The following is a 12,229-nucleotide window of genomic DNA, read 5'->3' as shown; positions in this document are numbered from 1 at the left end:
TTCCTTCCTTCCTTCCTTCCTTCCTTCCTTCCTTCCTTCCTTCCTTCCTTCCTTCCTTCCTTCCTTCTCTCTTTCTTGATGGAGTCTCATTGTGTCACCCAGGCTGAAGTGCAGTGGCATAATCTTCTCAGCTCACTGCAACCTCTGCCTCCCAGGTTCAACTGATTCTCCTGCCTCAGCCTCCCAAGTAGATGAGATTACAGGCACCTGCCACCACTCCCAGATAATTTTTGTATTTTTAGTAGAGATGGGGTTTTGCCATGTTGGCCAGGCTGGTCTCGAGCTCCTGACCTCAAGTGATCTGCCCACTTCAGCCTCCCGAAGTCCTGGGATCATAGGTGTGAGCCACTCTGCCCGGCTGATATTCTTTATCACTGCATTGTACTCTCTGCTTTGATTCTCTACATCCCAACTACACTTTGAACTGTCTACCACCAGAAATGTGGGTGTTTCCTTTTTGTATCCCAGTGCCAATCTGTCTGCAGTCTAACAGGCCTTCAAGCTGGAACGCTGGCTTCATGAGTGAAATAGACAAGCAAATGCTTCTCTGTGCTCTGTGAATTTAGAGGTTAAGGGCAGAAATTTGAACAAGGACCGGCAAACACCAGTAAAAAGCTGTCTCTCCTCACCTTGGACAGCAGGCTGGAAAGATGTTTAATTTCACCAACTGCCTTTAATAAGTCTTATCTGAACTCATTGCGAGACCATTGCAAGACCGTTACAGTAGATCCAGGATACCATGCTGCTGTCTAATGCATGAGACACATATGAGTTTCCTGTGGATCTGTGACAAATGACCAAAAACTTGGTGGCTTAAAACGATAGAAATTAATTTTCTCGCAGTTCTAGAGGTGAAAAATCTGCAATCAGAGTGTTGGCAGGGCCCCGCTTCCTACAAAGGGCCTAGGGGGATTCCATTTCTCACTGCTTCCAGCTGCCGGTGGTTCCCCGTGTTTCTTCTGTGGCCACAACACTCCCCTTCAGTTTCCCAGCCCCTGCAGGACAGGAAGGCACAGGAGGAGGAGGTGGGAATGGGTGTTGTGGGAAGTCAGGGACCCCGAAAGGAGGGACCGGCTGAAGCCATGGCAGAAGAACATAAATTGTGAAGATTTCATGGACATTTAATACTTTTTTTTTTTTTTTTTTTTTGAGACGGTGTCTCGCTCTGTTGCCCAGGCTGGAGCGAGTGGCCAGATCTCAGCTCACTGCAAGCCCCGCCTCCTGGGTTCACGCCATTCTCCTGCCTCAGCTTCCCGAGTAGTTGGGACTACAGGTGCCCGCCACCTCGCCCGGCTAGTTTTTTGTATTTTTTAGTAGAGATGGGGTTTCACCGTATTAGCCAGGATGGTCTCCATCTCCTGACCTCGTGATCCGCCCGTCTCGGCCTCCCAAAGTCCTGGAATTACAGGCTTGAGCCACTGCACCCGGCCCCAAATTAATACTTTTATAATTTCTTACACCTGTCTTTACTGCAATCTCTGAACATAAATTGTGAAGGTTTCATGGACATCTATCACTTCCCCAATCATTACGCTTGTGATTTCCTATGACTGTCTTTACTTTAATCTCAATCCCATCATCTTCGTAAATTGAGGACGTATGTCGCCTCAGGACCCCGTGATGACTACGTTAACTGCACAAATTGTTTGTAAAGCATGTGTGTTTAAACAATACGAAATCTGGGCACCTTGAAAAAAGAACAGCATAACAGTGATGTTCAAGGAACAAGGGAGATAACCATTAGGTCTGGCTGCCTGAGAGCCAAGTGGAACAGCACCATAGTTCTCTTCTTTCAAAAGCAAATAGGAGAAATATCACTGAATTCTTTTTCTCAGCAAGGAACAGCCCTGAGAAAGGGAATGCATTCCTAGGGGAAGGTCTCTAAAATGATCGCTCTGGGAATGTGTCTGTCTTTTACAGTTGCAGATAAGGGATGAAATAAGCCCTGGTCTCCCATAGTGCTCCCAAGTCTATTAGGACGAGGAAATTCCCGCCTAGTAAATTTTAGTCAGACCGGTTGTCTGCTCTCAAACCCTGTCTCCTAATGAGATGTTATCAATGACAATGTGTGCCCAAAACTTTATCAGCAATTTTAATTTCACCCTGGTCCTGTGATCTCGCCCTGCCTCCATTTGCCTTTTATATTGTATTACCTTGTGAAGCACGTGATCTCTGTGACCCACATCCTGTTCATACACTCCCTCCCCTTTGAAAATCACTAATAAAAACTTGCTCGTTTTGCAGCTTAGGGGGCATCAGGGAACCTGCCGACATGTGATGTCTCCCCAAGACACTCAGCTTTAAAATTTCTCTCTTTTGTACTCTTTCCCTTTATTTCTCAGTTGGCCCTAAGGCCAACACTTAGGGAAATAGAAAAGGACCAATGTTTAAGTATCAGGGGCTGAATTTCCCCTGATAAATGGGTGTGGAGGGCCACACACCAGGCCAGGGCAGCAGGTGCTCAGAACACAGCCACCTAGAAGAGGGGTAACAGGAAGCCACACCAGCCTTCGGAGCCCTGGGCAGGCTCCTTCCTACCAAAAGCCTTTGTGCATGTTGTTCCTGCCTTCTCAAATGTTCCTCCCTATCCTCTCTGCCTCTGCATAGCAAGGTAACTTCTACTCAGTAAAAACTATCACTGTCTAGCACAACCGAAATATCCATAAACAGAACATGTCAACAAATGACAGTGTATTCATGCAATGAAATACTATACAGCAATGAAAAAGAATGACCTCCGACTGCATGCAACAATATGAGAGGATCTCTCAGATGTCATTGTTGAGTGAAGAAACCGGACTCAAAAGAGCACCTTCCGCATGCCTCTATAGAAGGCAAAAAGAAGCAGAATTAATCTATAGTAAAAGGGCTGAGAAGAGTAGTTACTTCTCGGGGAAAGTATTGGATGGGAGGGGACAAGGGAGCCCCCTAGGGTCTGGGCATGAACTTGGTCTTGTCCAGCCTGGTCTGGGAGCTGAGCCTGAGTGCACCCATTGGTAAAAGTTCATCAAGTTGAACACTTAAACTGTGCATTCTTCCTGCAATGAAAAAGTAAAAATAAAACAGGCCCCTTTCTCTAAGAAGCGTTTTCCTAGACTAGAGCACCTTCCCCAGGATGAGCTGCCAGGGTTCTATGTACCCCTCCTGCAGGCTATTGTCCCATTGTGATGGTCTGTTTCCCCATGGGGTGGTGAGATGGTCGGCTCCCCAGGACAGTAAGCTCCATGCAGGAAGTCTCCCTGTCTTTCTAGGGCCTATGTCTCCCATGCTCAGATCTTAAGCATCTTCTGCAAGCGTGGGTGACCCCCATCGTGGAACGAGCCCACTCTCTGATAACTGCAACGTGAGCCTTCTGCTTGCAATGTGAGTTCAAAACCCAGGGCCAGTGAGAGATTCATCAGATTTGTAACAGATTAATCCTGGACCAGCTCACGTTGTCCAGCTTCAAGGCCTTGGGAAGTTGCCACCAGGATGGGGGAGTGGGTCAACTTCCTCCAGGATCCAGAGAGCATCCCAGCCAGCCTCAGGGTCAGGAAAGGAGCCCAGCCTCTCCAGGAGCCAGACAGGCTCGCAGCAGGGTGGGTTGCTTGAGCCTAATGAGGGGAAGAGGAGAAGGCACTGCAGAGAGGGGTCTCACACTGTCTTGCAGCTCTCCTGGGGCTGACGTTCAGTTCAGATCATCTGGCTCTGGTCTACAGCACGCTGGGGCTCTGCCTGTGCACCGTCCTTTGCCGCTTCCTGGTGACAGTGGCCTGCTTCCTCAAGAAGAGGGGGGATGCCTGCTCCTGCCAGTCCCACTCAAGGCCCTGTCAAAGTCCGGCCAAGTCTCCCCATGGTGAGTGCATGAAACTGGGGTCCTCGCCCTTCTCGCTGCTTGGGTGACAAGACTCGTGCCATCCCTCGGTCCTGTCACTGCCCCTGCTTCTAGGTGGAGAGGCACAGGGCTCATCCCTGTTATTTGCTGTAGCTTGATAAAATCAGATTAAGACATCCTGGCAGGCAGATACCTAGCAGAGTGGCACCCGGTAAGGGTGGGTGTGGGGTGCCAGCCTTCGGGCTTGCCTGGGTCAGGAGTTCTCAGGACGCAGGGCCATCAGAGCTAAGCCCTGGAGGAGGTGTCTCCTTGGTGGGCATGGCAGGCTTGGGGCTGGGCAGAAGTGAGAGCTAAGATTTGCCTGCCCACCCCTGCCCCAGCACAGGGTCTGGTCAGCAAGTGAGGAACACTGACACCTGCCCGGGTCCCCCCGATGACCCTAGCCTGATGATTGCCCTTAGTTCCTGGGTCAGGGGAGAGTATGGCTGCTCACACCGTCTCCCCTATCCCGGTCCAGGGCCAGGCCTGGCCCGCACCCTCCACTCTCGCCTCTGCAGATCACGAGATGGAAGCCAGCAGCCCTGTGGGCATGTCTCCTGAGCCAGTGGAGAACTGCAGCTTCTGCTTCCCTGAGCACAGGACGCCCACCCAGGAGAGCGCGGTCATACCTGGGACCCTGAACCCCATGGGTGATGGAAAGTGGAGGCGCCCTGTGAGGGTGCCCTGATAGATGGCAGCCTTGGCATTGTGTGCGGACACACCCAAGAGAGGGTCCTAGGTGCCTGAACAGGGGCAAGGAGGAAGAGGAGGAGGGAAAGAGATGGAGAGAGAGAGAGAAAAAGAGAGATGAGGAGAGAGACAGAGGAGGCAGAGAGGAAGAGAGAGACAGAGCAGATGTCAGGGCACTCTGAGTCCCAGTTCCCAGTGCAGCTGTAGGTCGTCATCACCTAACCACACGTACAATAAAGTCCTCGTGCCTCCTGATCACAGCCCCCAAGAGCCCCTCCTCCTGGAGAATAAAACCTTCAGCGGTTGCCCTTCCTCACTGCATTGTGGTTGTGTCTTTGATGAACCGAGACGTCCCGTCTATCACCTTCCTGGGCTCAAGGCTCCACCGAATGCTGCCCCCTCAGTTTGGGAGCCTCTGTGGTGCCCCCATCTCACCAGGCTCCCAAGGAAGCTTGTGACCGTGGGTTGGGCCCTAAGCAGCCAGGTACCCATTGGGGCTCTGCTTCTCTCTTTCGCTAAGAGAGAGAAAGAGACCAAAGAATGGTCTGCAGGGAGGGCGTCTGTGCAAATCCCCAGGGAACCAGGGGCTTGAGCTGTCTTCATTTCCTTACAGACACACATTCACTTCCATGCCTCCTTAGTGAGGGCATGATGCACAGTGTGTGTGTATGTGCAGGTGTGTGCATGCATATGTGTGTGTGTACATGTGTGTGTGTTGTGGGAGTGTGCAGCAGACAGGAAGGAGAGGGCAGCTCCAGCTCAAAGCTGCAAGTCTCTCTGAAAGAAAGATCGAGATTCCCTGGACCACAGCAAGAGACTTTTCATTTGCCTCCATTTTGTTAATTAGCATTTAAAGCTATATTTTGAGTAGCATGCAAATCTTAAGTTACTTGACTATTCTTAGAAGCATTTACACAGTAAGGTAATACATGATAATGTACATTGAAATTATTCAGCCTGCACCCCCCAACATTATCTTGCATACCTACACCCACTAAAGAATCCCATGGGAGATGGGGTGGGCAGGGAACTGTGGCCCACCTGGGACCCCTCAGTGGGGGACTTGGTCAGTCCCCAAGGCTCTGCGTGGCCCTCCAGAGACTCTGCTTCCCGCTGGCTCAGTCGGCACCACAGAGGGTGGAGGAGGGAGATGGAGTTGGGGCTGGCAGGACAGTAGGGGGAGGACAGTCAGGCACCCCATGTCCTGCTTTTTGCAGTGGCTGGGAGGAGGCTGAGGGCTGAAGGCCGACTCCCCTGAGAGCTGGCTGAGGCTTGAGGCGGGGTGGTAGGGCCATCCCCACTGCCTGCAGGGCCCTTGGTCATCCTTGTCACCCCAGGCTTCTCCCCAGCAGCACTGGGCAGCCCCGTGAGAAAGTGGCCAAGGCAGAGGTGTGGACGGATCAGGGAGGGAGGTCTCATTCTTAGGCTCTGACAGAAAAGGGTCAAAGAAGGGCCAGGGTGGTCAGAGGGAGGGTCACAGTCTCTGGGCTGGGCAGGATGGGGGAAGATGGGGTACAGGCAGGGTCAGCGGCCAGGGCACAGGCAGAGGCAGGTGCACGCTGGGACGTCAGACCCTGCAAGGCCCACGGAGAGTGTCAGCTGGGATGGGCTCCAGATGCGTCCTCAGGACGCTGGGCAGCTCTCAGGCCAGGCTCCCCGGACTCTAGTGGGTGACGTGGTCACTCCCGAGGCACTGCTGTCAGTCAGAGCTCGGTCACCCCCCCAGGCAGCACCCATCCCGTCTCAGGACTGGACTTTCTCAGCTCCCACAGAGGGTGTCGCCTCCAGCCCAGGAGGGGCAGCTCCATTGTGCAGCCCGAGGCGCCCCAAGTGGCTCCTGCCAGGCCAGCCTCGAGCTCCCTCTTCTCCAGGGTCCTGGTGCCCCACAGATGTCAGCTCCACAGGGCGGCCCTTGCCTTCCTTCTCTGTGCCTTGTCCCAGGCTGAGACTTAGGGTGGATGGGGATGGGCTGGTCCTTCCCTGGGGCCCTCTCAGGGAGGGGGATGGCTCCTGCCCTAGGCAGGAAGATGGCTTCTGCCTGGGTTGCCTTACAGTGAGAGGGAGCTGCCCCCGTCAGTGCCCTGGAGGTGAAGGTAAGAGCCTGTGCCTGCTGCATGGGACGCTGCTCCAGGGATGGGAAATCAGGGGTGGTCGGTGAGGCAGAGGTGGCGGCTGGTGGGCCCGGGCGATAGTGAGAGGGCCACGGCTGTTACTGGGAGGGGTGGCCATTCTGGCTGGACTCTGTTCCCATGAGGCTTTGACCAAAACTCAAACCAAGAACTGCAGTCCTGGCTCAGAGTCCTCTGCCCATTTGCACCAAGTCTGCAGTTGAAAGCTGGGACCCAACTAACACTTGGGGCGTCTGTGGCCTGAGGATGGTGTGTCCTGGCATCACCAGTCCAGACCTCCAGCTCTGGTTCCTTCAGAGGGTGTCAGCCCCTGGGGTCTGCCCTTTCCTGGCTCCTTCAGGTTGGGTCTTTTCAGGGCCCCAAAGCCCTGGACCCAGCATCCGTGGGCCACCGTCAGAGGCCTGGCAGCTCCGCTAACTCCATCATGGCTCATTTGACAGCAAAGACAGCAGGAAATAAAACACACTGACAAGTGGCTGAAGATGCTTGCAGACTGGACAAAATATGGGAGCAGCAAGAAAGTAATGTGGAGGGAATGGCTTCCGTGACTGCTCTCTGCAGAGCCAGGAGACAGGCACCCATGGCTGTGACCTGGCACCATCTGCCTCTCAGTGGCTGGGTGGCACCCCATCCTCACCATAGGACAGCAGGCCTGCTCGCCAGCTTTCCTCCCTGAGTCACCCCATGTCCTGTCTCACTGGAGTGTTCTTCTGTCTGTAGCTGTCTCAAAACACGTACAAAGGCATTTCCCTGGTGGTGTGGGGCCAGGCATGGTCACTCCTGCTAGACATTGACAAAGCGAAGGCTGAGAACCCAGGGGAATACAGGGTACAGCCCTCCCACACTCGGCTAGGGCAGGACAAACAGGCCAGACCGTGTCAGGAGCCCAGGACTCCAGCTGGAGGGAACGTCGAGCCTGGGTTGGAGGTGGGGGCTGTGGTCAGACGCACATGCTGGGCACATAGGGGGACTCAGGCACCACAGGTGCGCTGGGCTCTGCTGACCTTCCCTGGCTTCAGAAACAAGGCAAAAAAGGAGCTTTCTGCAGAAGGAAACCTTCCTCCCTTCCTTCCAGAAGTGCTGACTGTGGGATGACTGCCGTCAGGGGCAGGGAGTCTTTTGTCTGTTCTGAGGCTGCTTCCTCCTCTCAGCCCTGCCCTACAGGTCATGAAGGAGAAGGGCAAGAGGTCCTCCAGGATCACCCCCCACACCAAGGTAGATGTCAGCCATACCCTGTAGAACCACATGACGTTTAGAGAATGATCTGGAGTCAGGTAAGGCCTATGGGGGCTGCAGGGGTACCAGGGAAGATGGGGGCGATCCAGAGGGATGAGGGCTTCCCCAGGGCAGAGGCCACGGTCACCCAGGAAAAGTGATAGAGCTGCCAAGGGCTCTCCTGGCCTAGGCAGCAGCCAGCATTATGGACTGAGCACCTCCCGGGCTCTAAGCCCTGGGTCGGGCTGGGACATGTGGGGCCAGAACCCAGGTGGCTCCCAAGGAGACGGAAGGCAGAAAAAAAAAAAATCATGCCGATGGTGGAAGGTGCTCTCCATGCCCCACAATGAGCCAGGGTAGGGACCCACGGGAAGGCGGCGGGATGGCGGGGCTCAGGAGCCTTCCCAGGCAACACTGACAGCCCAAAATACCAGGCAGGATGCAGGGCCCCGGAAACTCTCATCCCTGGCTGGCAGGCACGCGACAGGGAACAGCCACTTTGGAAGTCAGATGGGCCGTGGCTCACAAAGCTCAGTGGCCTCGTACCACACATCCCCAGAATGTCACAGATATTGACCACGCTGATTTGAAACTGATGTGCAAATAAAATCCGCATGCCACATTCACTGCTTGATTGATTGTCACTCACATCTGGAGGCTATTGAGATGCTCTTCAACACCAGAACTGGGGAGGAAGGGGGTTCCACTCTTCAGACAGAGAAGACTCAGTGAGGAAAAGGAACAAACCCCTGATGCCCGCAGGAACATGGGTGGATCTTAGATGTGCGTTGCTGAGGGAACGAAGCCAGACCCCACAGGCTACCACCGTAGGATTCCAATTCATCGGCCATTCTGAAAAAGAGTAAACCATAGAGACAGAGAACAGGTCAGGATGGCCAGGGGCTGAGGGAGCCGGGAGACGTTAGCTGTAAAGGGGACACACTGGGGACTTGGAGGATGAAGGAGCTGCTCTGGGAGGGGCTGCAGTGGTGGACGGGAGGCTCTGCACATTGGTTCAGAACCGTAGAACTGCACATCCCAAAGACTGGACTTCCGTGTCTGCAAACCGAGAAAAGGGGGAAGAAAAAATCAACCAGAGTGAAAATAATCACTGATCCAACTGTACACCTGTGATATTTGCATTGCAAGGAATGTGGATTTTACTGAAAAAACTCCTAAAAACTCAGGTGTCCTGAAGAGCTCATTGCTTATTTGGGGGATCATCTGAACCAGAACTGTGTTTGTTGTCCAGGTACGTAGAGAAAATGAAACTGACAGCATCTGTGCAAAACAAACAAAGCCCTCTTTTCCCTCTTTTCGAGGCAGCAGGAGTTATGTGCCATCTTTGTGGCCTATTCTGCATATAACCCTGTGAGTATTCCCGGGCAGCGATATTCCTGGGCCCTGTGCCCATATTCACAGGCATGGGTGTCTCTCCGGGGTGTCGGCACTTCTTGAAAATTCAGTGTTCGTGACCCACCAGCACGTAGTAGGCAGAACTCAAGCTCACTTGCTGGTGTGGACACCCAAGCAAGGGGGCGACGCAAGGGGTCAAACTGAGACGGAAAAGGGTTGAGGTCCTGACTCTTGGTGTCATCTGGACCCAACCACCACGTCTCAGATGAAGAAATGACCTTCCCCTCCTGGCATTGCCCTGAAGCCCAGGAGCTTGGCAGGGTCGCATGCAGATGGTCCTCACAGGAGACAGGTTTGACAAGTTGCTGAGGTGCCTGATGGACCAGAGTTTTACCATGAAATGAGTTTGTATCCTGAGGAAGCCTTTTCTTCACCAGAAACCAGACAGAGATCCAATTTTCCCTTTGCCTGAATGCCATAGGAGTGCAGCAGACAGGGAGGTGTCACCCAGGTGGCTGCTCCTGCGCCACTCCCACTTTCCAGGCCATTCCAGGCAGGGAGAGCTGCTGAGCTGACTCCATGGGCTGCCCACACGGGGTCTGGACCCAGCCGCCCTGCTGTGTTCGGCAGGCAGCCCCTGAGCTGTTGCAGGATCCTTTGTGTGGTGGTCAGCACGCCGCTGCCTGACTTGGGGTGGGTGCAGTTCACAGGTGCTGCTCCAGGCCTGGCATAGTGGCCTCCTCAGCCTGGCCCGAGGGAGGGAGCATGAACAATCCCTGCCTGTGCCCTTTAGGGCCCTGTGAGCTTAGACGCTCGCTGCAGGAGTCCCCCCAGGATCCTTGTCAGCTAAGTCATACGTGACCTGCTCAGTCCTCATGCCCACCCCAAATCCCTGGAGGCCTGTGGCAGGTGTCCCCGAGGACCTCTGCCATCTCTGGTGATGTGAGTCCTCCCAGGGGGCCTCAGCCCTCCCAGGTGACATCCTTCCACGGTGACTCTGGCTCTTGCAGGAGGTGGGCTGCCACAGGGACCTGAGCCACGTCGCCACCATCCTCCTCCTGTATCTGCTGGAGGAAGATGCTTTCTGGGTGCTGGCCCAGCTGCTGGTCGGCGAGAGGCACTCCCTGCAGGGTAGGTGGTCAGCTGCCCCCGGGGCCTTACACAGCCGTGCCAGGGGACGGCCACTCTGGTCAGTGATCCCGACTTCCAGTCAAGGCGCTTTCCTTGTATCCCAGCTTGTTTAGAGCCTCCAGGACATTCCTGCTGAGGTCCCACAGCAGCCTCGGTCTGGACAGGGACCCTCAAACCTCAAGTCAGACGCCTTTCACGCCTAACATCAGAGGGCACGGATACCTCCCCCAGGCTGCCCTCTGTCACCCGAAGCCAGCCCTGACTTTGTGCAGGCGCCACTCACCTCTCTGAGTGTCCTCCTGCCTCCCAGCTGGCTGTGCTCCCAGCCACCTTCCCTTCCTATGGATGGGCCAACGAAGCCAAGATGGCAATGTCTGTCCATCCCATGTCCCCCAGCCTGATCCCACGTCCAGGAGATGGCCACATAGCCCCCAGCTCCCACCCCGTTCTCCCCGCTAGCACCTGCCTGCCTTGGCCCTACCTCATGGTGTCAAAGGCAGGCCTGCCCTCCTGGCACCTTGACCCAGGATGCCGCTGGGCAGCACCTCCAGCCAGGGTCCTCCTCCCCAGGACTGAGGATGCATGCTGGGGTCACTAGATGGGAGGGAGGGAGGCTTCGGGGTCCGGGGTTCCCCTGCTCTTCCAGCTGATGCCTCCACATCTTGGGAGTGAGGTCTGATGGGGTGATGGGTTGGGGGCTTCTAAGTATTCTACAGGCCAAATATTGCCTGGCTTGAGAGGCTCCTATCACACCAGGAGCAGGTGCTGCACAAGTCCTTCCGGAGGATCATGAGACACCTGGTGAGTGGTTGACACCCTTGGCTCCTCCCCAGAGGCCCTGGGTCCCATGGGCCAGGGGAGGCTTGAGTTCCTCATGGGGCTGGCAAGAGGCTGAGTCCCAGCCACGACCTGACCTGGGATGGGGATTCACCATGGGTTCGGCATTGGGTTTCCTTTTCCCGCCCTGGCAGAGGCAGAGGCACTGGTGGACCAGGGCTGAGCTGCAGCTGAGCAGGGCTAAAAGAAGTGTGTCTACCGGGTGTCCGTGCATGGGGCGGGTGTTGGATCCCTGGCAGCCACCATGGGTTGTGCCCCTTGAGGAAGGGTCTGCAGAGGGGCCTGGAAGTGGGAGGATTTCAGGGCAGCCCAGGGGCCCCTGAGCACCTCTGTTCCTCCCTTCAAGGCAAGGAAGGGCTGTGCATTGAGGGTTCTATGCTGACAAGGCTCCTCTGGTGTTTCCTTGATGGGGTAAGGAGGCACAGGGAGACCCCAGCCCAGGGACCCTCTTGTCCTGCAGTGCCTGGTTCCCTCAGCTCAGGGGTCCAGCTCCCCCAGGAGGACTTGGCTCACCCCCAGCCCACAGAGGGCACAAGCAGATCCCTGCAGGGCTCACAAGCCAGGCTCTGCTCAAGAGAGGGGGCATCCCATGGCAGAGACCAGGGCTCAGGCCCAGCCTCGTGGGCAGACTGGGACAGGACCTGACTTGGGAGGGCCCAAGGAAGCCCCAGGTCCTCAGGAAGCCCCTCCTTCCAGAAGCCACAGCGCTGTTGAGCTGAGTCCCCCATGAGGAGCTACAGGACCTTGTCTGACTCAGTCTACTGGGGGTCTCATCCCATGGAGAGGGGTCCCCAGCACTCCAGGGGACTGAAACCCCAGTGGGCCCTGCTCAGGCCACTGGCCTCAGCTTGGAAAGACCAGGTTCTCCCACACTTGCTGTCCCCACAGAAATCCTTCAGCCTCACCCTGAGACTGTGGGATGTGCTCATCTTGAAGGGCGAGTGGGTACTGACGACCATGGCGCATGCATCATTCAAAATACACAGGAGTAAGTCCCGTGTGCCCGAGGGTGCCCAGG

General features: G+C 55.4%; 1 protein-coding gene across 1 annotated transcript; it reads left to right on the top strand.

Annotated features, from left to right (window-relative positions):
* The first annotated feature begins 6,050 nt into the window (after window positions 1-6,050).
* LOC111526441 (TBC1 domain family member 26) lies at window positions 6,051-10,487 on the top strand. The gene is given in 7 exon segments (XM_031934297.1): window positions 6,051-6,241; window positions 6,621-6,636; window positions 7,113-7,193; window positions 7,393-7,500; window positions 7,837-7,946; window positions 9,210-9,258; window positions 10,254-10,487. Coding segments are annotated over 7 exon segments (789 nt in total).
* Window positions 10,488-12,229: the final 1,742 nt, after the last annotated feature.

This window comes from Piliocolobus tephrosceles, chromosome 16 (assembly GCF_002776525.5).
Source record: "Piliocolobus tephrosceles isolate RC106 chromosome 16, ASM277652v3, whole genome shotgun sequence".
NCBI classification, from domain to species: domain Eukaryota; kingdom Metazoa; phylum Chordata; class Mammalia; order Primates; family Cercopithecidae; genus Piliocolobus; species Piliocolobus tephrosceles.
The sequence above is the reverse complement of the archived record's forward strand: the minus strand, read 5'-3'. Positions and strand labels throughout refer to the sequence as shown.